Here is a 17,633-nt window from a genome sequence, read left to right on the forward strand (position 1 = left end):
AGGAAATGTTTTGCTTTTAGAAGTCTTTTCAAGTAACTGAACCCCGTTAAAAGAAAGGAAACTCAAACCCGATCATGATTAGATAAGGCAAATACATCTGTTTTTTCAACTTAACCTAATCGGAGCTGAAAACTTCGCTGTAGGCACAATTCCCTGCAATTTGTTGATAGCTGATAAGTACTTTTCTAGAATTCAAATGCTATAAATTAAACACTAAAATATTTCCAAGATATCATATTACGAAACATACTGAGGATCAAAATGTATTTACAGCCATAAGACTATGTGAACCAACCTTACTATTAAAACTTCTGGTCTAATTTAGGCATAATAAAAAAAAAATCATACTTAATAATTCACTGGGGCGCCTGGGTGGCACAGTCGGTTAAGCATCCGACTCTTGGTTTTGGCTCAGGTTGTGATCTCAGGTTGTGAGATAGAGCCCCATGTTGGGCTCCGCACTAGGTGGAGTCTGCTTGAGCTCCCCCCTCTACTTGAGGGCCTGTCTTGAGCTCTCTCTAAAATAAATAAATCTTAAAAAAAAAAGTGGATATAATTCACTATAATACCATATAACATGCACATATGTATGTATATATTTTCAAAGATCAAGGATTTTTTTCCCTTTCACTAATTTATTATTAACTGGTTTAGAATAATACTTACCCTAGTATTCTATTCATTCCATGTCTAGCAGCATAGTGTAATGGAGTATTGTGCTGGTAGGGCTCTCCATAAGATGTATTTGGATCAAGGGATTCTTTCAGCTGAGGGTTGTTTTCATAAATTTGGCAGGCCAGGTTTTCATCACCATTGATGAGTGCTTTACGGAATTTGGTGGTTGTATTTCCCATGTTTTCTTTTGTTTTTTTCTGATAGGCAGTGGCACTTTTTTCCTTCCCCCTTCAGCCACTTCTTGAATGTTTCTGCAACATGTTTCACATTCTAATGGAAGAAAAAAATTATCAAATTAAGATTGTAAAACATCAGTTAAAAAGCAGTATCCTAAACAATAACACAATTAGCAACACTAAGAAAACCTAGGAAGCATATATAAAAGAACAAACTAAATTACATTTTACCAAATTTATCTTAATAGAAAAAAAAAATCTCAAATTTTTAACATTGCCCAAACTAACTTCTTGTTAAACTGTAACATTTATCCACACAGAGACTGTTAAGTTTTCACAGGCTGCTCTTTGTACTATGAAAGTTATCTACATGTATGAGCCTTTCAATTTTCCCTTTCACATGGGCAGGAAATTACTTGACTGAATTTTATGGTTGAATACACTTAAATCTCTGTATAAATTATGTATAAAATAGACTCAGCCAATTTGTGGGAGAGTGAAAATGTAGGAAATTTTGCTCATATATGAACTTCAGAATAGGTGTTAAGTTACAGTAAAAAAACCCCACAGTCCTTGGCTAGTATGCTCAATAATAAATGCTACTTTCGCTCCATTCCAATAAATGTTTCTGAACCTACTCTTGAACAATGATCGAAATTAGTGATAAAGGACATAGCATATGTGAAGGCAGGTATGAAATAAAAGGACTGTTCAAGGAATGGTCAGTACACATGGAGTTCAGGATCTCTAGTTTTGAACAGAAGATAAAACAAAGTAAGTTGGGGCCAACTAAGAAACTTATACTTTAATCTGTAAAGAATGGATAATTAAAGTCTTTTATGCATGGCAGTGATATAATTATTTTATGCTTTAGAAAATTAACCATTTGGACAGCATGGAAGACAGACTGGAGGGAGGAAAAGATAGAGGCAGAATACAACAGTCCATCATGTTACCCAATTAACTCAGTGGCAGGCTGGACATTAAAACGTAGCTTATTTAAGAAAACAGTTGAAAATAATATAATTCGTTCAACACAAGTTTTGTACAGGTAGTAACAGTTTCAAGAGAATACAAATTAACAGACTGAAAAATAAATGAGTTTTTTTTTTTTTTTAAAGTTTACTATAAAACAGAGGTTCTCATCCTTCTTTCGCTGTACGTTGATTAACCTGGAGAACTTAAAGAGTCCCATTAGCCAGGCTGTACTCCAGAGTAATTAAATCCGTTTCTAGGGGGTGGCACAAGGGCACTGGCATTTCAGCTCCTTGGGTGATTTCAATGTGCACACACCACTGTATAAAACACTTGTAACCCCCTCCAGCCAAATGGTTATATCTGAGTATGGAGACGAAGATGAACAGGCAGGATAAGACAAATGCTAAACCTATTTTAGAGATGGGTGTTAACCACTGACTTACTATAGCAGTGTATTTTCTGGCCCACATCTATACTTGATGAGGTCACCATTTGAGTCTTTTAAGGGCTCTTTGTTACTGACATTTTTACTTTAAATATGCAAATACATATGCATAGTAGAATGAGTAAAGAAAAAGATAACTGGAAGATAATCACAGCATTTTGACAAATAACCACCCTATTTATAATGTATATAAATATTTGTTTTATGCATAATACATACTGTATAAGTATGTATACATATAAATTGGATCACTACATAATTTAAATATATTTTTTTAAGATTTTGTTTATTTATTTGACAGAGAGAGACACAGCGAGAGAGGGAACACAAACAGGGGGAGTGGGAGAAGGAGAAGCAGGCTTCCTGCAGAGTGGGGAGCCTGATGCGGGGCTCGATCCCAGGACCCTGGGATCATGACCTGAGCTGAAGGCAGACGCTTAACGACTGAGCCACCCAGGTGCCCCCATAATTTAAATTTTTTTATTTAATTTTTCAGAGGGTTGCTGAATCTTTAGACTAGAGTACTATTCCTTTATCATTTCATCTAGAATGAGAGAAGAAAATCCTTCCCTCTGAAACTTTTACACTTATCATAATATACTAAAGACACTTTTGGGATTTTTCAGGGACACCCTGTATTTTTTTTTCTTTTGTTTTTCAGATCTAGGAGCCATGTGTTTATTCTCAGTGAAATAATCTGTGTTCTGTAGTACTGCTTTAACTATTTTAAGGACTTATTATTCTGAATGAGAACTCCATTCAGTTTACTATATATTTCAATCTATAACCAAATATAAAACATATCATGTAGATTCTAAAGGGTCTTTCCTCAGGATATGAAAACTTAGAGTTGTTTGGTCTTACCTTTCTTCCCTGTTAGAATGTAGCTCAAATTATAAACATTTTTGGAGTTTGGATTAGATTAATAAACAACACATTTTCTTTGATTTACATTATACTTTAGCAAATGTTCTATAAGAAAAGTAAATTCTATCCAAGATGTGAAAAAAGAAATATCTAAGAAATCAATGATATCTTGGGGTATTTATTTTAAGTAACAAGATACTTAAAAAAAAAAAAAATACTCTGGGGCACCTGGGTGGCTCAGTCAGATAAGCGTCTGCCTTTGGCTCAGGTCATGATCCCAGGACCCTTGGATGGAGTCCTGCATCAGGCTCTCTGCTCGGCAGGGAGGCTGCTTCTCCCTCTGACAATGCTTGTGCTCTCTCTCGCACGCACGTGCTCTCTCTCACAAATAAATAGATAAAATCTTTTTAAAAAATCAATAATACTCTAAATGTGCATTAATCATTACTGTCACTCATGGTAAAAAGCATAATGGCATCTAGAAACCTTTTTGTGGTTCTCAAGTCTGTTTCATTTTTTTTTTTTTTTTTTTTTAGATTTTTATTTATTTATTTGACAGAGAGAGACGCAGCAAGAGAGGGAACACAAGCAGGGGGAGTGGGAGAGGGAGAAGCAGGCTTCCCGTGGAGCAGGGAGCCCGATGCGGGGCTCGATCCCAGGACCCTGGGATCATGACCTGAGCTGAAGGCAGACGCTTAACGACTGAGCCACCCAGGCGCCCCAAGTCTGTTTCATTTTTAAAATTTGAGTTCAATAAAACCTGAAAGTTAGCAGGAAATGCATCATTTAAAAGTCATAGCTCCATTCCCTCAGATTATTCTTACAAGTCTTATCTAGAAATTTGCCAGATGTGTCTTTTAACTTTTTCACAGCCACAGCTAGTATAACCTGAAGTGACTGTTCCCTCTTTGTTTGAATCAAATTCTTAAGTATTATTTCCCCAACTTAAGATAAATCTATCTCTTCATGAAGCAGGTGAAGGGTTATCAAAGAGGTGAAAATAATTCCTTATTTGGGGCTTTTAAGTTCTACAGGAAAATCTAGGCAAAAATTCATCATTTTTCAGTGGTAAAATACAGCACTTGATAAGTCACTTAATGAAAAAAGTAAGAAAAATGTATCTTATCAATGGACTCTAGAAAGCTTTCCCTAATTTCTGATTAACTTTTAATTGTGAAGGGCTCTATAACTCTTGCTTTAAATCATTGTCTCTCAGCTTCCCTTTTCACAGGTTAATAATCTGCAACAAAACTTCAAGTGCACCTAAATTAATAAACTACTACCAGAAATCTTTTATAGAATATAAAGTTCTTCAGAAATAACTTGCTCTTAGCTTCTCTGTTTCCACAGAAGTAAATTATTTTTAAAGTCATAATTATGGATTGAAGTTGTTGCCTTAAATGAAATAATTGGTTCCCATTCTTCATCTACCTAGAAGAAAACCCATTACACACATTGACCATCTACTTCTAATTCATCCTTCTGCAACTGTCTGCACTACTGATAAGAATAACAATTGTAATTCTACAACTAAACGTCTCTTTAGCCAGAATAGAAACAAGTAGAAAGTTCATTCAACCAGTCAAGTCCCAAGCCCACTCCACTCTAGGTTGAAATCAGGGAGATGTACCTCAAGGAAGAAGATTCCAGAACTCTCTACATCCACAGAAATGTTTAATTGTTATCACAATAATACTTAGAGGAGAGGATGGTTTAAAAACAGACTCTAAGAGAATTTTCAAAGGGTAAGGTAAAAATTAAAAAATAAACAAGAAATAAGGACAGAAGAAAAAAAGCCAGGAAAAGTCAATACACTACAGCAGACAAAAAACGTGGGCAAGTCATATGTTAAGCTATCAACTCTGTTCATTCACTAATTCAACAAGCACTATTAATCTGTAGTTATTTTCATTTGTCACTATGCACCAGAATCACCTGGAGAGGTGATCTCACCTGGTCTAAGGACCAAAAGGCCAGAAAGAGAATTTAAAAAACCTCCCAGTTGACTGTAACATGGAGGTCAGACTTGAGGACCATGGGTTAGTTTTGAAACGATGCTAAGCCAAAGGTCCTGGCAAGCAGTGTGATGGCAAGGGAAAGTGTAGGAGGTGGAAAGACTTGTGCTCAAATTCTGTTCTTATATTACCAAGTAACTTAACTTTTGATATGTTTCCTCATCTGCAAATCAGTAGTATTAATATCTACTTTCTTTAGTCAACAAATATAAATGAACAAACATAAATATCATTGCACCTATGGAGTTTATATTCTAGTGGGAGTAGAGAGATAAGCACTGTAAGGCTTTGATTTTGTTCTGTGTGCAACAAGGAATTATTACAGGTTTGGAGCTACATTTTTCTCAGGCTTTAGCATTTTTAGAAACTGCATTCATAGTTTATCCATGTTGATACATGAATCAATAGTTCAATCATTTTTATTGCTGAGTAGTATTCCACTGCATGGATGTACCACTGATTATCCACATATTAAAGGATATGTTGGTTGTTTCCAGTTTTTGACAATTGTTAATAAAGCTATCATAATATTCACATACAAGTTTTATGTGAATGTATGCTTTAATTTCTCTTGGGCAAATATCCAGGAATGGAATTGCTGGGATATGTGGTAAGTCATTTGTCTAACTTCATAAGAAACCACTAAACTGTTCTCCAGAGCATATGTACCAATTCATTCCTATGAGCCATGTATGAGAGTTACAGTTGCTCTGTATCTCAGTCAGCATTTGGAATTATCAGTTTTTTGGGAGTTGGTTTTTTTTTTTTTCCTCCCTTTTTTCTCTTTTGGTAGCCACCCTAACGGATGTATTATGGTATCACATAATGGTTTTAATACCCATTTTCCTAATGGTTAATGATATGAATCATGCCTTGATATGCTTATTTGCCACGAGTGTATCTTGATTCTATATCTAAAATGTCTGTTTAGATCTTTTGACAATTTTTAAGATGGATTACTGCTGAATTTGAGTTCCTTACATATTCTATAAAAAACGTTCTCTGTTAGAAATGTGATTTGCAAATATTTCTTCTAGTCTGTAGCTTCTCTTTTCAGTCTCTTAACAGTGTTCACAGGCCAAAAGTGTTAAATTTTGATGAAGTAAAATTTATCATTTTTTTCCTTTTATGGACAGTGCTTTTGGAGTCATATGTAAAACTCTGCCTAACTCAGGTCATAGGGATTTTCTCTTATATATTCTCTCGGAAGTTTTTTAGTTTTAGGTTTCACATTTGAGTCCATGATCCATTGTGAATTAATTTCTATAAAAGACTGAGGTATGGATTGAGGTTCATTACGTTTTATGTACAGATATCCAATGGTTCCAGCCCCATTTATTAAAAAGAATGTCCTTTCTCCACTCAATTGCCTTTGTACCTTTATCAAAAACCAAATGAGTAGCAAACTGAATTCAACAATACATTAAAAGGATCATATATACCACAATCAAGTGGGATTTACTCCAGAGATGCAATGGTGGTTCAACATCTGCCAATCAATCAAAGTGATACACCACATTAACAAAATGAAAGATAAAAATCATATGATCATCTCAATAGATGCAGAAAAAGTATCTGATAAAATTCTACATCTGTTAATGATAGAAACTCTCAACAAAGTGGGTACAGAGGGAACATACCTCAACACAAGGCCATATATGAAATGTCTACAGCTAACATCATACTCAGTAATGAAAAGCTGAAAGCTTTTCCTCTAGATTCAGGAATAAGACAAGGATGTCCACTCTTGGCCACTTTTATTCAACATAGTTTTGGAAGCCCTTGCCAAAGCAATTAGGCAAGAAAAAGAAATAAATTAAAAATAAAGGAGTAAAACTGTCACTATTTGCAGATGATATGATACTATATATAGGAAATCCTAAAGACTCTGCCAAAAACTATTCTAATAAATGAATTCAATAAAATAGCAGGATATAAAATCAATATATAAAAATCTGTTCTGTTTCTATACACTAATAATGAACTATCAGAAAGAGAAATTAAGAAAACAATTCCATTCGCAATTGCATCAAAAAGAATAAAATACCTAGGAATAAATTTAACCAAGGAGGTGAAAGATCTATACACTGAAAACTATAAGACTCTGATGAAAGAGACTGAAGATGAGACAAAGAAATGGAAAGACATTCTATGCTCATGGATCAGAAGAATTAATATTGTTAAAATATCTGTACTACCTAAAGCAATCTACAGATTCAGTATAATCCCTATCAAATTCCAATGGCATTTTTCACAGAAATAGAACAATCCTAAACTTTGTATGGAACCACAAAAGGCCCCAAATAGCCAAAACCATCTTGAGAAGAAAGAACAAAGCTGGAGGCATCACACTTTTTGATTTCAAACTATATTACAAAGCTACATAATCAAAACAGTATGGTCTTGGCATTAGAAACAGACACACAGCTCAATGGAACGGAATAGAGAGTCCAGAAATAAACCAAGCAAATATGGTCAATTAATTTATGACAGAGACTCCAAGAATATACCATGGGGAAAATATAATCTCTTTAATAAATGGTGTTGGGAACACTGGACAGCCACATGCAAAAGAATGAGACTAGATTACTATTTTACACTATACACAAAAAATTAACTCAAAATGGATTACAGACATGAATGTAAAGCCTGAAAACTGTAAAACTCCTAGAAGAAAACAGGGGGCAAGCTCCTTGACATCACTTTTAATGATGATTTTTTGGCACAGACACCAAAAGCAAAGGCAACAAAAGCAAAAATAAACAAGTAGGATCATATCAAAGTAAACAGCTCCTATACAGCAAAGGAAACCATCAACAAAATGAAAAGGCAACCTAAATAATGGAAGAAAATATCTGCAAATCATTTACCTGATAAGGAACTAATATCCAAAATGTATAAAGAATTCAGTCAATTCAATAACAAAAAACAATCCAGTCAAAAGATGGATAGAGGATCTGGACAGACATTTTTCCAAAGACATACAGATATAAGGCCAACAGGTACATGAAAAGATTGTCACCATCACTAATCATCAGGGAAATGCAAATAAAGCCATAAAGAGACATCACCTCATATCTGTTAGAATGGCTATTATGAAAAAGACAAGAAATAACAAGTGTTGGTGAGGATGTGAAGAAAAGGGAGCCCCTGTACACTGCTGGTGGGAATGCAAATTGATGTAGCCACTAGGGAAACCACTATGGTGGCTCCTCAAAAAATTAAAAATAGAACTACCATATGATCCAGCAATTCTAGGTGTTTACCCAAAAGAAAACAAAAGCACTAACTTGAAAACATACATGCACCCCAATGTAGCACTATTTACAATAACCAAAATATGGAAACAACCTAAGTATCCACCAATGGATGAATACATAAAGAAAATGTGATTATATACATATATATATATGTCAGCCATATAAAAAAAATGAAATCTTGCCATTTGTGACAAATGGTTGGACCTTGAAGGCATTATGCTCAGTTTAATAAGTCAGACAGAGAAAGATATTGTATGATCTCACTTACATGTGAAATCTTAAAAATCAACCAACAAACAAAAACGCCAAACTCACAGATACAGACAATAGACTGGTGAAACTAATAGAATACTGTATATCAATAATACCTCAATTAAAAAAAAAGAACAGTTGCTATATTTATGTGCATCCAATTCTGGACTCTGTTTCGTTTTTCTGTGTGTCTATTCTTTCAGCAACACTCTATTATCTTGGTTACTGGAAGAACTGACATCTTAACAATATTGATTGTCCCAATCCATGCACATGGTATTTCTGTCTATTTATTTATGTCTACTTTGACTGATTTTTCAGTCAGTATTTTGTAAGTTGGTTGCATCACACAAATGGCATACATATTTTGTTAGATATATACCTAAGTATTTATTTTTGGGGGGTGCTATTATAAATAGTACTATAAAAAATTTTGAAGTTCCTATTGTTCATTTCTAGTATACAGAAAATACAACTGAATTCACATATTAGACCTTAAAAACTATGAATTTACTAAATTCACTTATTCTAGAAGTTTTTTGGTAGATATTTTGGGATTGTCTAAAGTAGGCTCATGTTTTCTATGAATAGAGGCAGTTCTATTTCTTCCTTTAACATCTACATGACTTTTCTTTTTCTTGCTTTATTATACTGGGTAGATTGATTTTTTAGTTAGCAAAAGTTTAAGGAAAAACAGGATTATTTGTATAGAGTATATAAATATGTCAGGGGAGATATTTAATAATCACAAAGTGAAAAGTGGCAATTTTACAATGAAGAAACATGGGAAATATCACTTTAACCAAGTGATTAAGATTAACATCACCAATAAATCATTTTCTCTTAGTACACTAAAAAAAAGCACATTACTTCTGTAGTATTCTTGTGAAAAAAATGCCTAACATTGACCTAAATATGTGCAAGTATCAGATAAACTCAAATTGAGCGACATTCTACAAAATAACCGGCCAGTACTCTTCAAAAGTGTCAAGGCCATGAAAGACAAGAAGGACTGTACAACTGTTCACAGATTAGGGGAGACTAAGGAAATGTGAGAACTAAATGCCATGTGGGATCTGAGATTGAATTCTAGAACAGAAAACAAAGTCATAAATGGAAAACTGGTGAAAACCAAATAAAGTATATAATTTAGTTAATATTGTACCAATGTTAATCTCTTAGTTTTGATAACTGTAGCATGGTTATGCAAGATGTTTACATTAGGGCAAGCTGGGTAAAGGGTAGGCAGGAATTCTAGGTCCTACTTTTTTTTTTTTTTAAAGATTTATTTATTTGAGAGAGACAGACCAAGCAGAGGGAGAGGGAGACAAGCAGACTCCCTGCTGAGTGGGGAGCCCATAATGGGGCTGGATCCCAGGACCCTGAGATCATGACCTGAGCCGAAATCTAAAGTAGGACGCTTAACCAACTGAGCCACCCAGGCGCCCTTTTCTGTCTTATTTTTGCAACTTTTCTGTAAGTCTAAAATTACTTTAAAATAAAAAGGTGAAAAAAAAAAAATTCTCCTAGCTTCTGGGTTGAGAATAGACCACAGGAAGGCACAGACAGAAATAGGGAGAATGATATGGAGGATGCTAGGGTAATCCAGTTAACAAATTATAGTTTCGGGATGCCTGGGTGGCTGTCAGTTAAGCGTCTGCCTTTGGCTCAGGTAGTGATCCCAGCGTCCTGGGATTAAGTCCCGCATCCGCCTCCTTGCTCAGCGGGGAGCCTGCTTCTCCCTCTGCCTGCCGCTCCCCCTGTTTGTGCTCGCTCTCTCTCTCTCTGGCAAATAAATAAATCTTAAAACAAACAAATTAGTTTCATAGACCAGGATGGTACAAATTGAGGTGATGAAAAGTATTTGCATTATAGATCTATTCTGAATATTATTTCCTGAAAGAAAGCTTTAAAGAGTATAGAAACAGAAGAGTCTCGGATATTAATTATCCAATAGAATAAAATAACAAAAGGAATAAAATAAGGACAACGTCTTAAATTCCCAAATCCTTGAAGAACCATTCCCCACTAGAAAATGAGTAGAAAGGACACTCCAAGAAAAATCAATGCTATTTATTACTAATTTTGGTACCAAACGTCTAACCCCTACCCAGTCTCTTAACCCAGAGTATTTAGCTGTGCCATGTGTAAATCACAAGGTCCACTGGCCCCTCTAGCTTAGATTTCTCTGATGGTGAGAAGAGAAAGAGAAAGAGGGGAAAAAAGGTTAAGACTAGCTGTGTGAATGCATTACATTCCTGCCACTTTGTACCAAAACGTACAAACCCTAGAGGCCCAACTATATCCCTAAAAATTCCTTGATGTTAAAACATTTCTTTTAGAGAGGAATAAGGAAAAAGGCATGTCTTGCCCTCTTCTAGAGCCTAAGGTGTAGAGTTAGCTTCAGTGATAACAGGGTTTAAGGATGTGATCATAGAAGTATGCAGGTGCAGGGGTAGTGGTAGTCTTTTGGATTTACCTTCTATAAAATCTTCAATGGCTTCCTACAAATGACAGATTATAGTCAAATTCTCAGGAAGTGCATACCTAAGGCCGTACCATAAAAGTGTTTTCAAAAACAATGAGTTGGGGATTTGCATAAGGAAATAAGCTAAGATAAGGCTGAATAGCTAGGTAGGACAGGACCCTTAGATTCCTGTCCTAAGTTTGGCTTCAGCTTTCAACTTAATTTCAGATCATCACAGTTCTAAATGATATTTCGCACTTCTGAAATGATAGGATTATTATATGATATTAATATAATAATAATTTTGACTTTAAACTTGGCCAGTGTAATTTAGTGTTATATATATATCCTGTTTGCTCTGACAGACTGATTAAATGCAATGGGGTGTAGTGAAAGAGCTTTTAAGCTAGAAAGACCTAGAATCTTGGCAAGTCTGTTAATGACAACATCCATTTTCTTGTCAAGAAAATAATACTCATGGGGCGCCTGGGTGGCTCAGTCGGTTAAGCGTCTGCCTTCGGCTCAGGTCATGGTCCCGGGGCCCTGGGATCGAGCCCCACATCGGGCTCCCCACTCTGCGGGAAGCCTGCTTCTCCCTCTCCCACTCCCCCTGCTTGTGTTCCCTCTCTCACTCTCTCTGTCAAATAAATAAATAAAATCTTAAAAAAAAAAAAAAAGAATTGCTTTAAGAAAATAATACTCATTTCTGAGGGCCATTGTAAAGATTAAACGTAATAATGTACATAAAGTTCCACAACTCATAAGAAATAATTGACACAACATATCCTCTATTCCACTAAAGACTATAAAGTACACCCATACAAGAAATACCTTATATTTCTCTATATGAAGAATGTTTGTAGTATTGAATTTTTACTAATTAAACTCATAAGATCACAGAGATAGAAAGGACTACATTTAAATCCTATCAGCGTATACTCCCAAGATTTAACATAAAAGATTTAATGGCTTGTAAGTAAATGCCTTTCACATTAGATAACCTAAAAAGCCCATCCTGAAATTGACCATAAGATGATCACTGAAATCCTGTATGAAATGTGTTTGGTACTCTTTCATACTTCGTATGGATGTTAGAATATCATAGGCATTTAATGAGATACAGGTTGCCCCAAAAGATAATGCCAGGAAAACATGACTTATTAAAATTTAACATGACTTAATGTTCACGTTTTATTCTTTTAAGAACTGGGATGGCAAACTGCCATTTTTAAAAATCCATGCAGATTTTAGCAACTAGCAACAATAACAATAGAAAGTATTGCAGTAAAATGAAACTGGCATAGTTCCTTAGGAAAAATGACTTGAGATAAAAAGGCTGAATATGACTGACCAAATGACAATAAAGAAGGCCTTTAGAAATATGATGTCAAGCTAGTGAGAATCTACTAAGGAATCTTCCATCCTCCTGTAAGGTTATGACTCACTGTAGCAGCTGGTTTCTATGCACCCTTGACCCCTCAACATAAATCCCTTTATCTTAATTCTGTTACTATAACAGATTTTTAAAATGTAAGCTAGGGGCGCCTGGGTGGCTCAGTGGGTTGAGTTTCTGACTTTGGCTCAGGTCATGATCTCAAGGTCCTGGAATCGAGCCCCGCATCAGGCTCCCCGCAGAGAGGGCAGTCTGCTTCTCCTTCTCCCTCTGCCCCTTCCCCCTGCTTGTGCTCTCTCGGTCTCTCTCTCAAATAGATAAATAAAATCCTTTTTTAAAAAACGAAAGCTATATTACTTTATTATAAACAAAAAACTCTGAACGCAATCATTAATTAACACAACTAAGGATACAGTTTAAATGTCATAAGTATACTACTAAAATGTTAACTTATACTCACCAATAAACAAAACAAAACAAAACAATAAAAAAAAGCAATTTAGGGGGTGCCTGGGTGGTTCAGTCGGTTAAGTGTCCAACTCTTGATCTTAGCTCAGGCCTTGACCTTGGGGTCGTGAGTTTAAGCTCCCTGTTGGGCTCCACATGTGGAGCCTACTTAAAAAAAAAAAAAAAAAAGGAAAGAAAGAAAGAAAGAAAAGCAATTTAGGCTTGCTATCACAAGAAAACTGAAATGATTTACAAGCACTGATTTTTAATGAATGCATGGAATCATAGGCATAGAAAGGACAGCCAATAGTTTGTCTTCCTCATTAGGTTATGGGGAACCTATTTTATTGTTCTTGTCTAAGTCTAATGCTTCAGTAAGATTCAAATTTATATTACTGAATGCACAATCAGTTCACAGTACTTCTAAGCAATGTATGGAGTGGTGCAGGTGTCAGCAAATGTTTCCTTTTTTAGTTTCTTAATTTTTTATTTTGAGATAACTGTAGATTCACATACAGTAATAAGTAATTTTAAAAGACACAGGCACTTAGCACAGTGCCTGGCACACAGAAACCCACTCAACAAATGTTAGCTATTAGATAATTAGAAAAAAGGAAGAAAGCATTCATAATGGGCCTTTGAGGAAGAGCTTCTCTACAGAATGCTTGAGGTGTACACACATAATACCTTAAATAATCTCTCAATGACCCCAGCAACGAGGGAAGCAAAGGAAAGGAGGATGAGCCAGGATGGTACCAATTCTGGCCTTGCTATTAACTTGCTATGTGGCCCTGGCTATCAGTCAGTCTCATTTTCTCACTAGCCAAATGGACCTTAGGGCCCTGTGTGTTCTGGCCTCAGCTGTCCCCTCTCTTCCCTTATCTCCTGCTTCTTTTCCCCTTAGGGTGTTGCTCTAGTTGCACACTGTCTGCATTCTAGTTTTTCTACAAACATGCTTTGGCCTTGGGGCCTTTTCACAGTCGGAAATGATCTTCCTCAGAGAGCCCTTCCTTGGCCACTTTTTAATACTTTATCCCTGCTTATCTTTTCTTCATAAAACATATGTAATGATATAATAACTAATGATTTACTCATTTCCTCTCTTCTCCACTAAAACAAGTTCCATGAAGGCAGTCTTTATTTGCTTCACTATCATATCCAGCCCCAAGAGTAGTATCAGGCATTTGTTGAGTGGATAATTGAGTGTATGTATGTATGTATGTATGTAGGGTTCCTAAGCTCCCTTTTCAATTCTGGTATGCTATGATTAAATTATGGGCTTGTGGAATTGGTGAACATCTCAGAAGTTCAAGTCTGAGCCTGAGGTCTAAACAGTTCTTTTGGCTCCTTTTCTTTCTTTTCTTTCTTTCTCTCTCTCTCTTTCTTTCTTTCTTTTTTAAAGTAATCTCTATGCCCAACGTGGGGCTCGAGCTTATGACCTATAGATCAGAGTCATGTATCAAGAGTCATATGCTCTGCCAGGTGCCCCTTTGGCTCCAATTTTTGATAACTGCCTTGCCTTAATGGACCTTTAAAAATCATCTCCAAATGTAACATACACATCCTAACCACAGCCACACACATGCACAAATAGACAAATATCACTGAATTCAAGAATCATTGTATGCTATGTGTGAAACACAATACATACACAATATTTCCTTAGCCTGGAATATTAGTCCTTATACAGTTTAATCCCAACTTACATTGATAACTTCAATTCTGACCATACTCCTTTCCAAAAAATCCTCTACTCTGGCTATAGTGGACTATTTATTCTTCTCGGGGACACCAGTTAATCTTCTGTGCCTTTGCCCTCATTGGTCTGTTTGCTTGGAAGGTACAGATTCCCCTTCATAACTGCCAAATACCTTATCTTTCACAGTTGTCAAATGTCTCATCTTTGAGGTCCAACTCAAATATCACCTCTTCTGTGAAGCCTTCCTTGATCTCTCAGAAATAACTGTCTACTCCATAGGCTTCCATCATAGTGATCATCACGGTAGTCTACTTACTTTACCTGTTTTTCCTCTTTAATCACTCATGGGCTTCAAAGACCTCAACCATATGTTTGCTTTCTCCTTATTGCTAAGGACCTATACCTGTGCCCAGCACAAATATTTATCAAATTGGATGTTAACATGGCACCACAACTAAGAATGCTTTCTAACCTTTGCTGGCAGACTTGATCAGGTAGTTCCTCCTTCCTACTGTTCAAAAGTTGGTTTCCTTAATATTTCTACCCACAGCAAACTTTTTCTGTAAAGGGCCAGACAGTAGATATTTTAAGCTTTGTGAATCATATGATCTCAGACGCAACTAGTCAACTCTGCTGCTGTAGCTTGAAAGCCCTAGGCAGTATGTCATAGAATGGTTCCAATAAAACTTCATTTATAAAAATAGGCAAGGAGGTTTGGCCTATGGGTTGTAGTTTGTCAACGCCTGATTTGATGGAAGGAGTACAGCACAGTAGAACAATTTGGGTTGGAATCCCATATTTACTATTTCCTAGTTCTAGCACAAATCCCTTAAAGTCTTAGGCATAAGGTCACCTGCCTTGCAGCATTGTCATGATTATCTAGGTAAAGTATGTAATACAGTGCCTGTCACATGGTAGGTACTCAACAAATTTTTAAAAAAGATTTATTTTAGAAAGAGAGTGGGAGGAAGGGGGAGAGGGAGAGAGAATCTCAAGCGGACTCCCTGCTGAGTACAGAGCCCAACTCGGGGCTCAATACCACGACCCTCGGTACTCAATAAATTTTATCTCCCTTCCTCTATCAGGATCTGTAAGTCATTAATAAAAGATTCAGTTGTTGCCTTTAAAGAACTCAATACTCATTCTTTTTAACAGTGAAACCTTAAGAAAAATGTCACCAACTCTATGTTCTATATCAGGAATAATATATAACCGGTAGTCTAGACTTTATCAGTTTTTAAACTTGCCAACAGACACCTAATGTTTTTTCAATTTCTTCTGAACCAAGGTTAATTCCATTTTCATTATATTTGTAGGTCAGTGCCAATATTAATAAAGTTTTCTCCTATGTAACTGCACTTACAAACACTAAGTGAAAGGGTTATAGAATTGCGTACAAAGCCAGGAAAGAGAATCTCACATTAGAAATTACTGCAAACATGCATACACACATACCCCTATCTTTGGCAGGAAGTAAGCGGTCTTAGTCTTAAAATGTTGTTAAAAATGAAGTCTGGTTTAAGAGCTTTGGGTTTAGCTTGCCTAACTGCATATTAAGTCAAAGTCAAATGTGGCTTTACCTTTGGTGGCTTCCCAGAAGTTCATGAATACCTCCAGTTTACAGGAAAACTTATGAGTATTAGACAGTAGTGTTATGAAAACGATCTGAGCTGAGAAAAATCTTTTAACAAAGAAAGCAACTTCTCATTAATAGGCATTCCTGAATTAAAAATGCACTTTGGTGTTACTACAGTATCTTCATATGGCAGCATTCAAAATACAATGGCTATACAAACGCAGAAGTATTATCATGACAGTACTAAAAAACTCAATGTGGCAGTTTGGCTGCCTGAGGTTTCTCAGCAACCAAGGAAAAGGAGATAATCCAACATATTCTGGCCTCTCTTGGATAACTTTTATGTCCATATAGCTTTCACTGTGGAAAAGGATGCTGCAGTCAGAAAAGGCAGAAATGAACATCGCTGCCAAGGGCAGCACCTGACTGCCTCTCTTTGCCAAACTAGCAAATGAACACTGAAAAAGCATGAGGTCAAGCAGAAAATTGTCCAAACTTGGGATATAGCCAGTCTATAAAACATTACTCTTACTTTTCTATTCCTATTAAAACATAATTATCTGTAATGATCACAGAACTCAGAACTCTCCACACAAGTAAATTTTTCAGATAGCTGAAATTTTTCTTAGGCAATATTCAGCTTTCATATACTTGACTTTCCAACTACTTAAAATGTTAATGTGTTATATTCGAACTTCCCCTTCACCACTACTTTTCATACTTTGAATTCAGAATTTCACATAGTGCTGAAAAATTAACATTTCAGTCTCTAATGCTATAGTGCTGTCAGCAAATAGCTTAATTTCTGCAACTTTGGCATCTCTGATTATTCAGCAGTGTGAGAGATAAAGGTTGCCTAAGAAATGTGAAAATTATAGACCCATCCCCATGAAAGTTGGCTCACTGATCTTCTGGGTGCTTTTGGCTATATTGGCTAAAAAAGGGTGGGGACCGGGGGTGGGCATGGAAAGGGAAGAAGAGGAGTACATCCCAGGTAATACCTTTTTTAAAAAAATTAATTAAAAAATTTTAATTGAGGTATAGTTGACACACAATGTTATGTTAATTTCAGATATATGACAGTGATTTGACAATTCTATACATTAAGCTTGCTCATCCTTAAGTGTAGTTACCATCTGTCACCATACAAGTTATCACCATATTAGTGACTATAATTCCCTATGTTGTGCTTTTTATTCCTATGACTTGTTTTATAACTACAAGTTTGTACCTCTTAATACTCCACTTTTAATACTCCGCCTATCCTTCCCACCCCCTTTCCTCTGGCAACCACCACTTTATTCTCTGTATTTAAGATCTGTTTCTGTTTTCTGTTTTTTAGATTCCACATTACAAGTGAAATCATATGGTATTGTCTTTCAC

The 17,633-nt window shown here is 35.8% G+C and overlaps 1 protein-coding gene across 5 annotated transcripts in view; it reads right to left on the minus strand.

Moving 5' to 3' along the window:
• ANKIB1 (ankyrin repeat and IBR domain containing 1) overlaps window positions 1–17,633 on the minus strand; it is a 232,895-nt gene that overhangs the window by 93,301 nt on the left and 121,961 nt on the right. For all 5 annotated transcript variants that reach the window (XM_032402174.1, XM_032402175.1, XM_032402176.1 and 2 more), the window contains one exon: window positions 667–945. In XM_032402174.1, coding sequence (XP_032258065.1) covers window positions 667–854 — 188 coding nt within the window. In that variant the 5' untranslated portion in view covers window positions 855–945. The remainder of the gene's footprint in view (window positions 1–666; window positions 946–17,633) is intronic.

The sequence above is a fragment of the Phoca vitulina genome, unplaced genomic scaffold (genome assembly GCF_004348235.1).
Source record: "Phoca vitulina isolate PV1807 unplaced genomic scaffold, GSC_HSeal_1.0 scaffold4, whole genome shotgun sequence".
Classification (NCBI taxonomy): Eukaryota; Metazoa; Chordata; class Mammalia; order Carnivora; family Phocidae; genus Phoca; species Phoca vitulina.